This window comes from Dama dama, chromosome 12, assembly GCF_033118175.1.
Source record: "Dama dama isolate Ldn47 chromosome 12, ASM3311817v1, whole genome shotgun sequence".
Lineage (NCBI taxonomy): Eukaryota > Metazoa > Chordata > Mammalia > Artiodactyla > Cervidae > Dama > Dama dama.
In genome coordinates, this window is record NC_083692.1 from 99035977 (window position 1) to 99055853 (window position 19877).

The following is a 19877-nucleotide window of genomic DNA, read 5'->3' on the forward strand; positions in this document are numbered from 1 at the left end:
GTGTATGTGTAATGCTCAGTCATATCCGACTCTTTGCGACCCCATGGACTGCAGCCTGCCAGGCCCCTCTGTCCATGGAATTTTCCAGGCTAGAATACTGGAATAGGTTGCTATTTCCTCCTCCAAGGGATCTTCCCGACCCAAGGACAGAACCCGCATCTCCGGAGTCTCCTGCATTGGCAGGTGGATTCTTGACCACTGAACTACCTGGGAAGCCCTCATACATACATACACATCTATGTTTACATGCATAGGTATGTATGTTTGTATATTTTATGCACTTTATTATACTGCACAATGAAACCAATGACGATAGAAAACCAACTGAATTGTTCACAGACTGTTACACCAGCAGTATGGTTTTAATGAATTTTGCTAAGACTTTGTTTTAATTCTAATCTCAGGTACACCAAACTAAGAAATCGCTCAGTTGTGATTTTATTAACCCCTTCAAAAAATGAATTATTTTGTATAGTCATTAAGCAAGTTACAGTGATTCAAATTGATTACCTGTCAGCTTATGAATAATTTCTGATTGCTTGGACATTTTCTGGGTCAAATTGAAAACTCTAGTGTTAACAGTTAAAACCTTTCAAGGCTACAGTCACCACTTAAGTATATGCCATACCAACAGCCTAAAAGGAAATGCAAGGTTACACTGATGAGTTGGGGGCTCTGTGACTTACCAGCTGGCTGTGTTTGTGCTATTCTCTTAGGGTAAGTCTTGCTTCGACTTCTTGACACATTCTGATCGGGCCGGGGAAGTTGAATAGAAAGATCTCGACTCATCTGTAGTGCTGTCCTGCCACTTGAAAATACAACATTTTGAGTAACACAGGTAAGACCACACAGCCACAAAATTAAAGCACAGCTCATAAAGAATATCTGCAGTGTATGGAGAGAAAGAAAAAAAAAAAAAAAACAGACTCACGTAGATTATACAGGACCTTCAAATGATTCTCATTGCAATGTTAAGCAAGGAAGTAACAAAGTCCAACAGGAAAGATTTAGGTGAGATACAAGCGCCAGCTAAAGAATGTCACCCATCATCTGGTTCTGCAAGAATGAAGCCACTAGCCACTAAAGTTGCTGACCGTCAACATACTCTGAAAGGGATTCAGGACAGAGACTGGGACTGAGGCACTCTGTGCTCCAGGAAAAAAATGGCAGAACAGGCCTTCAGATAGACGTTCTCAGGAGAATATTTTATGAACTCGATCTCTTGCATCTTCTCAAACCTAGAAAAGCACTACGATCATTAATGGAGACATCTGCTCCTCGTGACTAGCAGCAAGCTTCTACAGAGATGTGTGTTTGATCACACACATTCCCTTAGGGGCAGGTCCTCAGAGCTATCTGAAAGACCATCGCTCAGCCCCCAGTCTTCTCTCTACAAGCACCAAATAAAGCCTGACTCACAGCTCTCATGTTGCACTTTTTTTTCCCCTCAGCTGACATAAGGAAGATTTTTCAGAGAGAGAACCAAGAAAGAAAGAATTTATTAGAGGAGGAATCAGGTTTGGATTTAAGTAGAATGATGGGCTAGAAACTGAGGATGCGGATGTTGTCAGCTCTAGAACTAAATAATAAAACTGTGTTGGGTTCAAGTACTGAGGGCAAAGATTCTACATGAATCGACACGTCCTCGTGCTGTACTTATGAGGCAGGTCGGAGAGCCTCTCCCACTGGGGCACTTGGTGAGACCGTGCTCTGAGCCCTGTGACACAACCAGCCACTGATTCAGCCCACCCCACCTGTGCCAGCAAGTACCCAGAAGATTCAGAGCAGCCAGAATCCCCCAGCACAGCACTACTTCCTTAGGAGTCTATGAGGAGGCAACAGCGTGAGCTTTCCCTGGGGATAAACTAAACTTCTTAAGGAACCTTGTAATTTAATTTGCTGAATTTTAGTCAACATTCATTCTACTAAAAATTTATTCCACAGCTGTTGAATTTGAACCAATAAATGACTCTTGGATTTCAAGGAAAGTGTCATTTAGGTACAGAGAAAATGCATTTCTAAGTGACTACTTTGATTCACTATAAGAAGCACCATCTAATGGGAAAAAGTCTTTTAATGGCCTCAACCTATTTATCCTACATTTACAGGATACATGGCAACCCACTCCAGTGTTCTTGCCTGGAGAATCCCAGGGACGGCGGAGCCTGGTGGGCTGCTGTCTATGGGGTCGCCCAGAGTCGGACACGACTGAAGTGACTTAGCAGCAGAAGCACAGGATATATATTGGTCTCTCCCCAAAAGAGACCAAATGAGACTGAAAAAAGCCAAATTTACCTCCTACACACGTCTGTGAAAACTTCCCCTCCTTACTACCCCATTCATTTTTATAAGAAATAGAGGCCTGAAACATTCATAACAAGCAATTTCTCATCAGGCTAACTGGGGATGTGACTTACTATGTGGAGTGAAAATGAGTTTCTATCCATGAGTATATATACTCCACATTCAAGACTTCATGAAAACCAGGGGGAGGGCAGCAAGTTGAGGGGCAAAGAGTTAAGAGGTTTGCTTTCACTTGAAATTTAACTATATTTCCCTGCATAAATAGTGAAAATGTATTATATAGAAATCTAATAATGTTATTTGATAAGAAAAGTATCATTTATCAACTTTAATTTCGCTGTTGTTACATATTAATATATTGTTAATAAGAAGCTCTGGACAGTGGGTTCAAATTCCAGCTATGTCATATCCTAGCTCTCTGACCCCGGGAAACATTACTCAAACTCTCTGTATCTCAGCTTCCTTATTACTAAAGCAACAATAATACCAATGACGACTTTATAGGCTTATTATGAATGTTAAGTAGGAATGTTTCTAAATTTTCCAGAACAATGTCAATCACAAAAAATCACATAATTACTAACTAAATACAAGTAAATATATTTTTAAAAATTATTTGAGAACTTTCAACAGTTTTAGCTATTCTAAAGGTAGTACATAAGGTAATACAAATAGCAACATCTCTCCCCTGAAAATCTTTTCAAAATTCTGTATAGAGAGCAAAATTCCATTATTATAAATGATTTGGAGTCTGAAGATAAGATCTCCTTGCAACAGACTTAATCTAAGACTTGAATAGTCTGTACTTCATTGCATGGAGGAAAAAATATTTGCCCTAAAAACATAACCTAATGTGTGGACTACTGAGGCATTTGATAATGAGATTTTACTCTATTATTCAATTTTTCCTCACGGCTTGTCTCTCAGGAATAAAGGAGAAATGAGAAAATCATATCACAAGACTAATAAAACTGAAGTCCAGGGACAAAAGCTGACCTGGCAGAGGCTGCACAGGACCCAGGACTGGAATAAGCTTTCTACCCTCCAGCTGGCCAGGGTGGCACGGCCTGGCAGCTCAGGAGAAGGGACATTTACTTTAAAGCTACAAGCCTGGTTCAAAGCTCAGCTCTACCAGAAACGTGTGGTCTTCAGGAGGCTATTTCGTTAATCTAGAACCTCATTTTCCTCGTCTGTATTTCTATTGTTCATCTTATTTCCTAGCAGAAATACCCCTGTATGGTATTCTCAGTACTGCCTTGTAACAAAAAGCACTGGGCAAATGCAGATTTTCAGTGCTGGTACAAGCGTCCCTACATACCTGGTGGCTGTCCACAGTGACAGGACAGAGCTCTGTCCCCGTGCCACCCACGTGCCCGCCCCTCGCCCTGTGGCACACATACTCCCATTCCGTGCTGGGAGGCCCTGCCAGCAGCCTGCCTCAGTTCCAAAGTGAGGCTACAAACAGCCATTGGCTGGGTAGAGGCAAGAGAAGAAGACGCCTGGGCTCGAATCTCAACTCTGCTGCTCACTAGCTGAAGGGCTTTAGTCCAGTTACCTTAGACTGGGGGGGGGGGGGGGGGGCGGCGGGGGGGCGCTCAAATGTCTTGTCTACACAAACGAGGATAAGTCCCCTTGGACGGGTCACTGAGTGTATTGAATCAAGTAACACATGAAAGCACGTGACACAGTGCGTTCTCAGGAGAACTGGGTCTCTTTCATGCTTCAAAAACTGCAGCAAGAAGGCTATCAGGGCACTGGGGGGCGGGGGGGGGGGTGCCTCTCAGGTCTAAGTCTCATTTCTAGAGTGTAAGTTCCACACAACTCATTCATTCATCCAAACCAGGAGTCCTCTACAAACTTACAACAGGTAGAGGCAAGATTAGCTTTTAAGGGGCTCAGAGAAAGAGAGAGCAGTATATAACAAAATATTTAACCAAAGACTTAATCAATCTCTATTTCAGATTACTGGTATCTGATAATAAAGCAATAAACGACTTTGACTGTCAGATTTCAGCTCAATCTTTTCCCCAAAATTTAATTTTGAATTTCTGAAAGGATTGCCTGTCACATACCACTAAAATTAAGTTTTCCCCTCTAAAGTAATGACTAGTTTTTCTCAAAGATGTTGGAATCTCCTTGGTATTGTGCAAGCCCTAAGATGCAAAAGAGAAAGTAAAGACTAGAACTCTGTCTTTCTCTATCATACACTCCTACACACACACACCCCACTGTAAACACAGGTAGAGTTACACACATAGACAGCTACACTCACACACCACAGACACTGGTTATGCCGTTCACGATTCCCCATGCTCTGAAAGCCTACAGGGTAAAGGAAGGAGTTTCTGTTCCCAGAGTTCTCCCTTCATTCTAGGATGTCTCTAGAACATCTCAAAACAAAGGCACGAGCATACGGTGTTTTTTAAAGGTTGGCCGTTATTACTTTTGACAATTAACAGTCATGTACTGGTGACCACCCAGTAGTCAGAGACCCATCCCTGCCTAAGCCTGACTCTGGGTAGTGGGATGAAACAACCTTCTTCCAGGAAATGCATAATGTTGGTGGTTCCTACATACAGACACTGAGACTTGAATTTCATTAAGATTTATGAAGCAGTTAACACTGGCCACAAAATAAGAACAGATTTAGCAGAGCTTCCAATTTGCAAAGGTTACCTTTAATTATTTTTGTGGAAGAAATTATATTTAATATGCAAAATCCAATAACTTCCTAATAGTAATTCCCAGAGTGACAGCATTTGCATTTCAATAAATTTGAAAAATCAGGTGTGGTAAATTTGTGGAAACCAGCTACAGTGTATGTTAAACAGCATAATTACAATTTTGACATTGTGAATATTAAGACAGATGCTTTATCACTGGCTTCATTCAGTGACAAAGAGACAGGTGTACACATTCACTTGATAGCCCTTGAAATGTGTTATGTCCCAATGGGAAGAACAGCCCAAATACTGACTATCAGCTGTTTTCCTTAATATAGAAGTAAATACTCTCTCCTTAAATTCCTGTAATTATATCACTATCTAGGGAAAAACCTTGATAACTTAAAGTTTAAATTTTTAGATTTCAATAAATATTTTCCTACAAATACCAAGAACATCTATAATATAATACTACTTAAGTGTTAAGTCAGCAAATGAGAAAACATCCAAGTGAATATGTAAAGATTAATGCACTGAAGATTTAATATTAATCACTCCTTTATTGATTATCCCTGGTTTCAAAGCAAGATTTTTTTTTTAAAGTGGTTCGTAAAAGAAAGGAATTAAAATCTGGCATATCTTGCAAACACTTGACCCAGTTTGATTTTTAAATCTCCTAAGCATTTCACTTGGAGATGTCTCAAATGGACTGACAGAACAGTGTCCCGCCTCCCAAGTCCCATTTCTGCACCCTGCTTGGGTTTTAGAGGGCCTGGAACCATCTCACTGCCTGAATAATACTGTAGCTATCTTAAGGCAGAGGTGTTAGTTGCTCAGTCGTGTCCAACTCTTTGTCACCCCATGTAGCCCGCCAGTCTACAGTCTCTGTCCATGCGATTCTCCAGGCAAGAATGGGTTGCCATGCCCTCCTCCAGGGGAATCTTCCCAACCCAGGTATCGAACCCAGGTCTCCCACACTGCAGGCAGATTCTTTACATCTGAGCCACTAGGGAAGCCGAAGGCAAAGGTGGTGAAATCTTATTCTTTGTAGCTCTGGGCACCTATTATCCTGCCTTCGACATCACAGGCTCTCCAGTTAATAGAATGAATTGAAACAAAACAAATCTTTTTCAAAACATAGAAATTTTCCATTTTCACAAGCTCCTGCCTGGCTGCTTGACAATCGGGCTTTCCCTGCAATGTGCTAACAGTCTGACTAACCGGTGAAGGCACAGGCTCTGTCTGGAGTTAGACTGCCAGATAGTGAGCCCAAGTCAACACTTCCTGGCTGGTTTCTCTGAAAAGTGACTTGTCTCTGAGCCTCAGTTTCTTCACACAGTATGAGGATGACATCAGTAAGACTGCAGTGATTAAAGAAGCAATAAATGGGATACATTTAGCATAATACATGGCACTTGACACTGCTCCATAAAGTTAACATATACTTGTTAGCATTACTATATTGTAGGCATTATACTACAGAAAACATTTGACCCATGATACACAGATTGTATTTACAACAGAGAATCAACTGAATATCCTAAGGATGCCAATAAACTACTATTCAGAACATCTGCTTTGTTTCATAATCACAACATAATTGGCGATAACTGATAATTCGATCAAAATGAATTTCTGAAGATAGTAAGCTCTACTACATTCTAAAAACTCTATACTTAATCAAGCTAATGTACTCTTTAAATAATCATTAAACCTAGAAAATCATTTTTTGTCAAGAAAGTTTAATAAACTGTTATTGCCTATCAAAATCATTGGCATTGTGGAAAAAAATCAGAAAAAAATCAGATCACAAACTTTAATACGTATGCATGCATCTGGATGGTTAAATATACATTCATATACACATCCACACACCCCAGAGGAAAAAAATGCCATTTACCTATACCGGTGCTTATAACTCATGGATCCAAACTTGCTGAGTTTTCTTGACAATGAATTTGCTTCATTTTCTGGCATTCTAATGAATTTTTAAAAGAAAATTAGTAAAAGACTTACAAATATACTTATGTAACACTTGAGCAAAAACTACATAGAAATACGTAACAGTGCAATACTGCTTAACACATAGTTGAAATATTTTACTCGGTCTACATATTGGCAAAAAATAGTAATTGATCATTTCAAAGCTAAGTGTTGAAACAACAACCACATTCTAGTATTTTATACAGGTATAATATCAAAATACTCATACTTCCTGAAGACTATTAAATATATCATCACCCTTACAAGGAAGCTTTTGCTGTGAATAAATTTAATTTCTCTACTTAAATTCTCTTGGGAACTTTGTCACTATGTTCATCAACCCAAGCCAAGGTTCTCATGGCAGTTAATCATATCTAATGTCATGGTTCACTCTTCTTCGTACTTTCAACATACTTAGTTCAACTTTCAACATAGTTCAACGTACTTCGTACATTCAACACACAGCTCCAAGTGGAGTTTCTTGGCCCAGCCCCAGTGATGGAGAGGTAATGTCTCAGACGTTCTGGGCTACATCCCTTTCTGAATACAAACTCCTCAAAAGATGTGGATCATTTTATAATGCTACTCCTCTAGCATAGTATTATTTGGAAAAAAATGTTCTATGTAAATCAAAAAGGAAAAAGGGGAAGAATTAATCTAGTTTTAAATTTAAAAACCAAAAATAGTTTAATGTATAATATTACCTGATAAAATTTAATTTTATCTTTACACCATAAGAATGTGAAACAAACAGTAACCACACGACCCAGTGGTCAGGTCTCTACCTGCATCTTAAGTGACCTCCCAGGAGCACACAAGGTGGATGCCAGCTCCTCATTCATCACAACATCTGCCTCCCTTACAGGAGCCGTTTCCCCACGCTCCTGTCCTCTGAGCGCCGGGAAGGTCCCACGGCGCGGTCCCTTTCCTCTCTACTGTTTACACAGGTGACCTCATCCCTTTGGCTTATTGCCTACAAAATTTACATGACCAACCTTGGTCTTTTCTGTAAGCTTTGCATACCCAGCCACCCATTGCATATTTCCAGGCTAGGCATTTCAACTTTAGTGTGTCCACAGCAGAACACTTAACTCCCACCAATACCAAAGCTATCTTTTACAGAAATCTAAAAAGCAGTCATCCTTGATAAACAAGCAAAAAAATCTACATACATGTGCATGTAAAAAAGTTAATAAAAGAGAAACACTTCTAAATTTCTTCTAAGGATAGAATTCTTGTTATAAAAGCAAACACAATTTTCATTTATTTGGCAAAGGAACATACCTAAAAAATGTATGATATTCTACACTACACTTCCAAAGATGCTTGCAAGCAGTTTTACTTCGAGCTTCAAAAAAGAATGAGGTTTCACTGCACTAAGAGAGAAAAAAAATGAGAGAATATAAATTACAGACCATAACATTTTTCAGATGACAGCCACCTTCTAGGTGCCAAAAATTCAAGTAAGCAGAGAAATCATTGTTAACATATTAAAAAAAAAGAAAAAAGAACAATTATGTCTTGATAGAATTACAAGACGTAAGTTCCATGTAAATTTCCGCACCATCCCCTCTACTGCCTTTTCCTGCGTCACCCGTGCCCACGAGTGCCCAGCGGTGGCACGGGAGCACCGAGCGCTCTCTGCCAACAGTGTGTGCGCCAGCGCGGGGCAACACCGACCATGGAGACCAGCTCCCCAGAAGGAAGACACGCAGAGATCGGGTTCCCAACTGTATGTTCTCAGGGACGTACAGGCCACACTAAAATGACGGAATCTGAAGAGGGGCTGCGGGGAGGGGCGACACCATCACTGCAGTGTAATCTGGGCAACTTACTCCCTTTTGCATCAAACTACTGGGTGAAAGAAATTAAATGTCATGACAGATGTAAAGTGCCATATACTAGATATGCAATTAATTTTAACAATTATTTTAATCTGGTAGTTCCTTATCTATTTTATACATATACAATATCTATTTTATACTTATATATTTTAATACATAAGAAACAGAGGCAATATAGATGTAATTTGAATTATACAGGAAAATATACTATTTTTTTAAGTGACTTAATAGAAAACCAAGCAAAATACAGTATCCATACTAAAATAATAATAAACCACAAGCTCTGTGAAGTTACATAATTACTAATTTAGTTTCAAATAAAAATCAAACTCAAGTCACAAATGCAGAAATGCCCGTGGAATAAGGTTTCCATGGATTCATAAACACAAAATTGTCAATGCGGAGGAATAACTGAAATGATTCTTCCCCCTTCACACATCCTTTTAGCAAGGACAGAACATTTATATGCAGGAAATTTCTCCCAAGTCCATCTAGAATGAGGCTGCCCAATTTAGGAGTTTATTTGCAAAATGAAACAGTGTGATGGAAACAGAGCCAATCTATGCATGTTACAGCAAGACAACCTGCAATTCCAAACTTCGTGAGGTGGAGGGAGGAACTTAGGCAAGTCTAAGTTTCTGAGCTGGGTGCAGCAAAGTACTAAAACATAGCAAGTGGAAAGAACTGGGGATTTGGATGGCAAAGGAATGGACGATAGCTCACGCTATTTTGATTTTGAGGCGCCCATAGAATTGGGAACTCCACATGCCTGGTGGGCCAGTAAATATCAAGGGCAGGCTGAGGAGAGAGGTCGTGTCTCTGGTATAGGTGATTTTACCCGAGAATGTAAAACAGTCTGCTCAGGGAGAGAGCACAGATAATGATGCGATCACAATGAAGATGCTCATGAAGGTGGAGTGGGAAAGGTCAATATGGACCAGGAGGCAATGGTGTCAGAGAGGTTGGGGGAGAGGGCAAGTCTCAACTGACCCAGAAAGGTCACGGGGTTTGAAAAGAGGTCACTGCATTTTATGGGGAGAAATCTTCAGTGGCTTTCATGAAAGGAGTAAGGATTTAAAAAGTAGAGATGAGTAAGAAAAGGCAATGAATTCAGAATGTGTCTGCCTCAAAAGCAAAAGAAACCAGAGGGGAGGTGGTAAAGGGGCACAGAGGAATCACAGAAGCCCCTTGGAGGCAGCAGGGAGACCAAGCGTCCTGTCAGGAGATGGAGATGCTGAGAGGATTTTTCTTCTTTCACTTTTCCTTTTTAAATACATACACGTGGTAAAAACACCAAAAGTTACCAAAGTGGTTACACAACGAAAACTAAATCTCCCTTTCACCATTGTCCCCAATTCCCCTCCCCAAAGGCAACCACTATTAAGAGTTTCTTATATAACAGTCACTGGATTATCCAATATATAATGCACAGGTCATTAACTTTAAGATAATTTTTTCTGGCTGTGTATCAGGATAAATAAGATAAAGTCAGTACACGGGACTTCCCTGGTGGTCCACTGATTAAGACTCTGTGCTTCCACTGCAGGAGGCATGGGTTCTATGCCCAGTTGGGGAAGTAAGATGCAGCATGTCTTGTGGGAAAAAAAAAAAAAAAAAAGCCAGTATAAGACAGGTTCCCTCTGGTGGTTAGTCACCAAGTCGTGTCCAACTCTTGCAACCCTGTGGACTGTAGCCTGCCAGGCTCCTCAGTCCATGGAATTATCCAGGCAAGAATACTGGAGTGGGTTGCCATTTCCTTCTCCAGGGGATCTTCCCCACCCAGGGATCGAACCCAAGTCTCCTGCATTGCAGGCAGATTCTTTTCCAGCTGAGCTATCTGGGAAGCCCCAGGCTCCTCCTCCCTTGCCCCAACTACCACCTTCCTCAATATATCTCTCTGTCAGCAACTGAAGCACTAAGTGTATCAGATAGGACCAACATGCTGGGCATTGTCACTGACATGAAATGGTGGCTGCTGATGACTACTCTGTGACAGAGACACCTTCATGTTTTACCAAGAACATCCAAAAATAAGGTGGAATTGACATATTAAATCGAATTTTCACGAAGTGATTTAATTACATATATTACCTAGATTTCCAAAAATACAGGGGAAAAAAAAGCATTTAAACTTGAAAATAAAGTAAATCTCCTCAAACTTTTCTTGGACTGGTATTCACTCTATTCTTTACAGAAACATCTGCATTCTTTTACTTTTCACATAGACACCTGGTCACAGGAAATCTAATATATTTTTTAAAACTATCATCACCTAATGATCCAACCAGATTTTAAGATTGGGTTTTCCCAAGTTTCCTTGCGAAGAAGGCAATGGCAACCCACTCCAGTACTCTTGCCTGGAAAATCCCATGGATGGAGGAGCCTGGTGGGCTGCAGTCCATGGGGTCACTAAGAGTCGGACACGACTGAGCAACTTCACTTTCACTTTTCACTTTCACACATTGGAGAAGGAAATGGCAACCCAATCCAGTGTTCTTACCTGGAGAATCCCAGGGACGGGGGAGCCTGGTCGGCTGCCGTCTATGGGGTCGCACAGAGTCGGACACGACTGAAGTGACTTAGCAGCAGCGGCAGCAAATTTCCTTGGATACAAACTTATTAAAGGAACAAACGAGTTTCCCGCAGGCCCCCTAATTACTTCTGCCCCATGCAATGACAAGTATAAACTCATTCCCCATTCATACAGGGCTTTAACACCAGCTGCCTGGATTTTGTCCCACTGCTAGCAGAATGATCCAAATACTAAAAGGTGAGTTGATATAAATAAATTAAAAAAGAAAAAAGAGCCAGGTATTCTGAATAAATTCTATATATTTTTGCCACTTAAAATAACTGCTGACATGAATGTAACTGACGTGATATTTAAATGTCTTTCTTTTTAAAACTTCCCTACCTGCTAAACCTTTTCCAAAAGGACATGGACAATTAGCACCTTTCCATTCGTTCATATAAACACAAGTAGCTGCTTAACTTCAGAAATTCATTCCAACCAATTGCTAAAATACTTTATCCAAGAATCCAATGCATGCTTTTGGCAAAATTTTTCAAATACCTTCATAACTCCAGTCATTTCATGCCAGAAGCAAAGCTATGGTCTCAATCTACTTCTTTTTATTTTATAAACAGACCAAGCTTAAGTCACCTCTAACTCAGATAACACATGGGAGTTCATCATACTGTGGATCTCTAAGTAAACGGGACTCAAAGTCCCAATCCCATCATTTGTAAGAATTCAGGACCCAGATCAAATGGATGAATTCCCAACCTAACTCCCTCTGTTTTTCTCACTCTTTACCCATCTTTGCTGGCTGTTTCGCTTTGCGACTTTGAAGAAATCAATCTGTTTTGAGCCTGACTTCTCTGAAGTGCCTTGAGTTTACTGACAGGGTCATGGAGGTGCTCATGCTGTAAGAGGCTCCGCAGTTACCTCTCCCTGGGCTCCAGCTTCACTGCCTCTCCCGTGCCCAACAGCCTCACCACACAGAGCCCTACTCTAGCTGGTCCCTCGCTCCTGCCTTGGGGAGCAACCACAAATGGACAGTTTGCCTTCCCCAGCTTCCCTAGAACTGCGGGGATAAACATCTTCTCAATCCTGTCATTACATATTCATCCCATCTCCAAGGTCAATTGAAGTAACCTAAGGGACACTGCAAAGATCAAATACTTAGAAGAGATTAGTACTTCTAACAGTGGTAAAATGCAATCATTACATAAATATTGGAAAGGCCTACAGCAGAGAAGCTCCTTATCAATGATCCACAGAGACAGAGAGGAGAGGCTAAAAAGAAGTGCAAAGATTACAAGACTACAGTACTATGGGATCTTTTTTAAACATTCGACTTCTATAAGATTTATATGTACTTGGCAATTGTGAACCTACTTTAGGCAGACAAAATAAAAACCAGGGGACTAATAGCAAATGACTGAAAGAACTTAATTACTGATAAAGCAAAGGAAGGCAAATGGTAGAAAGGAAAAAACTTTATTCTTGAACTAAAAATAAATATCAAAGAAATATCACAAAATTTTAAGTATTTTGAAAAATTTTATCTTTATAAATGGTGAACCTAAATGTAAAATTAAATTATGTTTGTGTATGTGAGACAGTGGGCACAATATTTTAATCACTTTCCCCATATTTTCCACTGTTTTATCATTCCAAGTGCAAAGCCAGATAAAGAATTCAAGTAAGTTCTGCAATAAAAAACTATCAATCTTGCTATTAGTTGGAAAGGCAAGTTAGAAGGAAATTTGAAAACACCGAGTAAAATTTATCTTGTTCTTTTAACGTTATCTTGTTTTTTCTTTACAGAGTGCTCTCTAAAAAGTGACTCTTAAACATTAATGTCTCATGATATTGGCATAAAAAGAGTTCTACAGTCAAGTAGGTTTGGTTAAATGCTCAGACCTTTTAATGAGCATTGTGATATAATTTTGCACTGTGATTCTCCAAGAGTTGCTAAGGTAGCTGGTCTTTCCCTGATTTATATGAGCAAAAACTTTATTTCTAGAACTGTGGCTTTTGTACACGAAACACCCCTACACACACATCAGTTATTTTTAAAATTCCTTTTGAAATGCACATAATATGGTTTGAATTAAAAATCACTGTGCATTTCAACAGAGCACTGGAAGAATAAGATTAATTTCCATTCCTACATATATGTTGTATTTTACAATAAAAAAACAAAAATGGCAAAAATATTCCAGAACTCTTTTGTCTTCTATGTGGGTAGTATTTCAAATTATATACTAAACATGAAAAACCTTTTTACCTCTTTTACAAAGAATTAATTGCTTAATGAATAATTGTTTATAACTCTTTCTAGTTCATAGAAATATATATTAAAGAATTTGAAGGGATGTGTTAGATTGTGTTGCATCTCCCCTTTTTCCTTTTCCTCCCAGAAATTTAAAGGAGAAAATAGGAGCCAAAACATTAGAGAATGTTTATATCATGTTTCAGTAAACTTCGAAAACTATTTTGTTGAGCTTACTCTTCTTCCTATTTGAAAAAATTCACAGATGCAAATCCAGGATTCCAGATGGCTTGCTTTTGTTATTGTTTTTACTCTATCTTTTCTTCATCTGCTCTTTAAAGAAACTGTAGAATTTCCTAAATGTCAGCATTTCTTTCTTATACTTGCAGGTTTCATTTTTTCATGAAAATTAATCCTTACTGCCAGTCTTACAAATGTTTGAAAGAATTTAATAACAAATGTTACTTAAGCTTGTTAAAATGAAGGCATACCTGGCACTATCTACTGATATTCTTAATGTAGAAAATTTTTATAGCAGAATTTAGACATTCCTTCCAAACAAATGGCTCACTGAATTATGGAAAAACATACATAGTAGCAAACGAAGCAAAGGAAAGTCCATGGGCCTGAAAAAGACCTGAGCTCCCCTTAATACTGTGGCATCAGCTACTCACCTTTCAAGAGCAAGTGCTGCTGAGCCCTTTCCTGGGCAAAACTCTAAGTGCATGAGGGCAAGACACTTCCAACACAGAGACATGGACTAGGTGCTCACTACAAGCCCAGCTTTGGACTGGGTTCATTCACAGTACAACCTCACAACAACCCTGTAAGCCATTTTATCATCCTCACTTCAATGATGACAAAAGGGAGTTTCAGTGTTGTTCAGGAAATTGTCCAAAGTTAGAGAAGTGAGAGTTCTGGGCTTACATTGTGCTACTTGACCACAAATAGTTCATCACTGAGTCTGAAAGAGTCCAAGCCAAACTGTCATACGGCCTCAGGATCCAAATGTTACCAATAGAGTCACACATTTGAACCTTTACAGGAAAATACAAATAGTTCAGATTCACTCATACATTGCAGGTGAAATGTACAATGGCACAGAAACTGTGGGTAAAGGCTGGGGTATGGGAATAAGGCAATACCTAATATTCACACTTAGCCTCTAACTGAGCATTCTCACTCCTGAGAACATACCCCGAAGATAGTCCTCCAACAATATAAAAATACATATGCACAAAGTTATTGACTGAAGGAAAAATACATAATTGCGAACTATCAAATGACCCAGCATAAGAGATTGGTTGAGTAAATGATTTTATAGACACTCAATGGAGTAAATGCAGCTGTACAAGAGAATAAGAAAGCTCTCAATGATCTGATATAGAGATTTCTAGGAGGTATTACTAAAAGAAGGACAAAGCACAAAACTGTATACAGGGACTTCCCTGGTGGTCCAGTGGTTAAGAATTCACCATCCAAAGCAGGGGACACAGGTTTGATCCCTGGTCAGGGAACTACGATACCACATGCCAAGAGGCAGCTAAGCCTGGGTGCCACAACTAGAGAGAAACAAAAAAAACCTGTCAATTTTAGTGGTGTGCACAAAGGAATTCTGACACTGCTTGAGATGTAATTTTAAGACCAAACAAACAAGTAAATGTGTTACTGTCGGGAGCTAAGGTTCTCAAAGGCAAAGAAAGGCTATACAAATATGAAATGAGGAAAAGAAGAGCAAGCCCTGTGGAGCTGGATGGAAATTGGAGGTATGGCATGAATTTACGATTTCTAAAATATGTAGAAACATGTTCATTTGCGCACATGTGTATGAATGTATGTATTTATACCTGTACATATATGTATATTCATGCATGTATTCCCTGGCATTGTCCACTAGAAAGTCCAGAAGCAAAGTCATCCCAGTAGCAATGACCACACTGACACCCAGATCTTGACCCTCCCCCACTAAAAGGAACCAGGGCTCTTTGGAGAAATGACTGATAACAAGGTAAATGCAGGGTAGGTACAAGATGTACCTGAAATACCATGAGATGCCAAAAAAGGGAGAAAATGACCAAAACAATGTTAGGAGGCATGTCAAAAGGGCTCCCATTGGCCATATCTAGGACAATTACAACACCAGAATAGCTAGGTACAGTAGTGCATTGGAAACCACTGGAAAAAATAGGAATAAGTCCATGCTGATAACAGAAATAAATAAAAAAGAGAGAAGGTGAGGCTCTCACAGTAGAATGTCAAGGACTGACTGATAAATGTGGAAGATATAAGTGTATATATACATACACATACACACATAATTATGACGGATTAAAGTTGTACAGCAGAAAAAAACACAGCACTGTAAAGCAATTTTCCTCCAATTAAAAATAAAATATGAAGGCAGTGGGAGAGCTAGAAAATCAGCATTTTGCAAGCATCATAGTAAAAGATTTAATCAGGAAAGAGTCCTAAGTCAATGTTAGATAGATGTAACACCCCAGGAGAGTCACAACTTCACCTGGGCTGCTTTCCAGCTGAGAATGCAGAATCTCATCTGATTACAGTGAAATATCAGACAAATACGAAAGTCTACAGTTGACCCTGGAGCAATAGGGAGTTAGCAGTGCCAACCCCTACACAGCCGGCCCTCTGGATCCAGGGTTCTGCTTCCACATGTTCAACTAAGCACAGATCAAGAAGTACCTGTAGTATCTATTTAGTGAAAAAAATCCATCTATAGGTGAACCCATGCAATTCAAACCCCTTGATATTTAAAGGTCAACTGTATTTTCAAAAAGTGGGGTAGAACTGTATTCTTCAAAAAATCCCCCATCCATCATAAAAAACAAAAATGCTACTAAAATGTTCTAGATTAAAGGAGGCTAAGATGATTCTACACTGGAGCAGGAAAATACTATTAATATAAAGAATGTTATTAGGTCAACCAACAAAGTTGAAAAAGTATATTTCTATATATAAATATAGAAAAAGTAGATAACAGAAGTATTCTATCAACATAAATTTATTAAGTTGATAACTATGCTATGGCCACGTGAGAAAATATTCCTATTCTTAGGAAATACACACTGAAGTATTTAGAGACAAATGACACATGGAACATCCAGTCAAATCACTCAGAAGGTAGTATGCATGTGTAGAGAAATAACAAAAATGGAAAGTGAGTAAAATGCTAACAAATGAATGTAAGTAACAATATACAACCCTGTTCTTTGTAGCATTTTAATCTTTGCAACTTTTCATAAATTTGGAATTGTTCTCAAATAAAATCAAATTTTAAAACTCCATAGTTCTGGAATTGAGCTGCAGGAGTTGCTTGTATATTTTTGAGATTAATTCTTTGTCCATTGCTTCATTTGCTATTATTTCCTCCCATTCTGAAGGTTGTCTTTTCACTTTGCTTATGGTTTCCTTTGTTGTGCAAAAGCTTTTAAGTTTCATTAGGTCCAATTTGTTTATTCTTGCTTTTATTTCCAATATTCTGGGAGGTGGGTCATAGAGGATCCTGCTATGATTTACGTCAGAGAGTGTTTTGCCTATGTTCTCCTCTAAGAGTTTCATAGTTTCTGGCCTTACATTTAGATCTTTAGTCCATTTTGAGTTTATTTTTGTGTATGGTGTTAGGAAGTGTTCTAGTTTCATTCTTTTACAAGTGGTTGACCAGTTTTCCCAGCACCACTTGTTAAAAGAGATTGTCTTTTCTCCATTGTATATTCTTGCCTCCTTTGTCAAAGATAAGGTGTCCATAGGTGCGTGGATTTATCTCTGAGCTTTCTATTTTGTTCCACTGATCTATATTTCTGTCTTTGTGCCAGTACCACACTGTCTTGATGACTGTGGCTTTGTAGTAGAGACTGAAGTCAGGCAGGTTGATTCCTCCAGTTCCATTCTTCTTTCTCAAGATTGCTTTGGCTATTCGAGGTTTTTGTATTTCCATACAAATTGTGAAATTATTTGTTTTAGTCCTCTGAAAAATACTGTTGGTAGCTTGATAGGGATTGCATTGAATCTATAGATTGCTTTGGGTAGTATACTCATTTTCACTATATTGATTCTTCCAATCCATGCACATGGTATATTTCTCCATCTACTGTGTCCTCTTTGATTTCTTTCATCAGTGTTTTATAGTTTTATATATATAGGTCCTTTGTTTCTTTAGGTAGATTTATTCCCAAGTATTTTATTCTTTTCATTGCAATGGTGAATGGAATTGTTTCCTTAATTTCTCTGTTTTCTCATTGTTAGTGTATAGGAATGCAAGGGATTTTTGTGTGTTAACTTTATATTCTGCAACTTTACTATATTCATTGATTAGCTCTAGTAATTTTCTGGTGGAGTCTTTAGGGTTTTCTATGTAGAGGATCATGTCATCTGCAAACAGTGAGAGTTTTACTTCTTCTTTTCTAATCTGGATTCCTTTTATTTCTTTTTCTGCTCTGACTGCTGTAGCCAAAACTTCCAAAACTATATTGAATAGTAGTGGTGAGAGTGGGCACCCTTGTCTTGTTCCTGACTTTATGGGAAATGCTTTCAATTTTTCACCATTGAGGATAATGTTTGCTGAGGGTTTGTCATATATAGCTTTTATTATGTTGAGGTATGGTCCTTCTATTCCTGCTTTCTGGAGGGTTTTTATCATAAATGGATGTTGAATTTTGTCAAAGATGCTTTCTCTGCATCTATTGAGATAATCATATGGTTTTTATTTTTCAAGGATTTTTGCATATATGTTCATCAGTGATATTGGCCTATAGTTTTCTTTTTTTGTGGCATTTTTGTCAGGTTTTTGTATTAAGGTGATGGTGGCCTCATAGAATAAGTTTGGAAGTTTACCTTCCTCTGGAATTTTCTGGAAGAGTTTGAGTAGGATAGGTGTTAGTTCTTTTCTAAATTTTTGGTAGAATTCAGCTGTGAAGCCGTCTGGTCCTGGGCTTTTGTTTGTTGGAAGATTTCTGATTACGGTTTCAATTTCTGTGCTTGTGATGGGTCTGTTGAGATTTTCTATTTCTTCCTGGTTCAATTTTGGAAAGTTGTACTTTTCTAAGAATTTGTCCATTTCTTCCAAGTTTTCCATTTTATTTGCATATAGTTGCTGATAAGAGTCTCTTATGATCCTTTGTATTTCTGTGCTGTCTGTTGTGATCTCTCCATTTTCATTTCTAATTTTGTTGATTTGATTTTTCTTCCTTTGTTTCTTGATGAGTCTGGCTAATGGTTTGTCAAAAAGTGCACCAAAGAACTAAACAGACATTTCTCCAAAGAAGACATACAGATGGCTAACAAACACATGAAAAGATGCTCAACATCACTCATTATCAGAGAAATGCAAATCAAAACCACAATGAGGTACCATTACACGCCAGTCAGAATGGCTGTTATCCGAAAGTCTACAAGCAATAAATGCTGGAGAGGGTGTGGAGAAAAGGGAACCCTCTTACACTGTTGGTGGGGATGCCAACTAGTACAGTCGCTATGGAGAACAGTGTGGAGATTCCTTAAAAAACTGGAAATAGAACTGCCATGTGACTCAGCAATCCCACTGCTGGGCATACACACTGAGGAAACCAGAATTGAAAGAGACACATGTACCCCAATGTTCATCGCAACACTGTTTATAATAGCCAGGACATGGAAGCAACCCAGATGCCCATCAGCAGACGGATGGATAAGAAAGCCGTGGTACATATACACAATGGAACATTACCCAGCTATTAAAAAGGACACATTTGAATCAGTTCTAATGAGGTGGATGAAACTGGAGACTATTATACAGAGTGAAGTAAGCCAGAAAGAAAAACACCAATACAGTATACTAACACATATATATTGAATTTAGAAAGATGGTAACGATAACCCTGTATCTGAGACAGCAAGAGAGACACAGATGTATTGAACAGTCTTTTGGACTCTGTGGGAGAGGGCGAGGGTAGGATGATATGGGAGAATGACACTGAAACATGTAAATTATCATATGTGAAACAAATCGCCAGTCCATGATACAGGATGCTCGGGGCTGTTGCACTGGGATGACCCAGAAGGATGGGATGGGGAGGGAGTTGGGAGGGGGGTTCAGGATGGGGAACACATGTACACCCATGGCGGATTCAAGTCAATGTATGGCAAAACCAAAACAATGTTGTAAAGTAAAATAAATAATTTAAAGAAAAAAAAAGAATTTATTAAAATAGAAAAAATAAATAAATAAAACTCTGTAGTTCTAATTAAAGCATGAAAGGAATGCCTAGCTTGTGTAACCAAGACCTCTTGGGCTTGTTGACGAACAG

At 38.9% G+C, this 19877-nt stretch overlaps 1 protein-coding gene across 3 annotated transcripts in view; it reads right to left on the reverse strand.

Moving 5' to 3' along the window:
• The window catches only part of EPB41L4A (erythrocyte membrane protein band 4.1 like 4A), a 254167-nt gene that overhangs the window by 70952 nt on the left and 163338 nt on the right, over positions 1 to 19877 (reverse strand). For all 3 annotated transcript variants that reach the window (XM_061158196.1, XM_061158197.1, XM_061158195.1), the window contains exons 10-12: positions 8235 to 8326; positions 6868 to 6945; positions 687 to 808 (exon numbers count right to left, since the gene is read on the reverse strand). In XM_061158196.1, coding sequence (XP_061014179.1) covers positions 687 to 808; positions 6868 to 6945; positions 8235 to 8326 — 292 coding nt within the window. The remainder of the gene's footprint in view (positions 1 to 686; positions 809 to 6867; positions 6946 to 8234; positions 8327 to 19877) is intronic.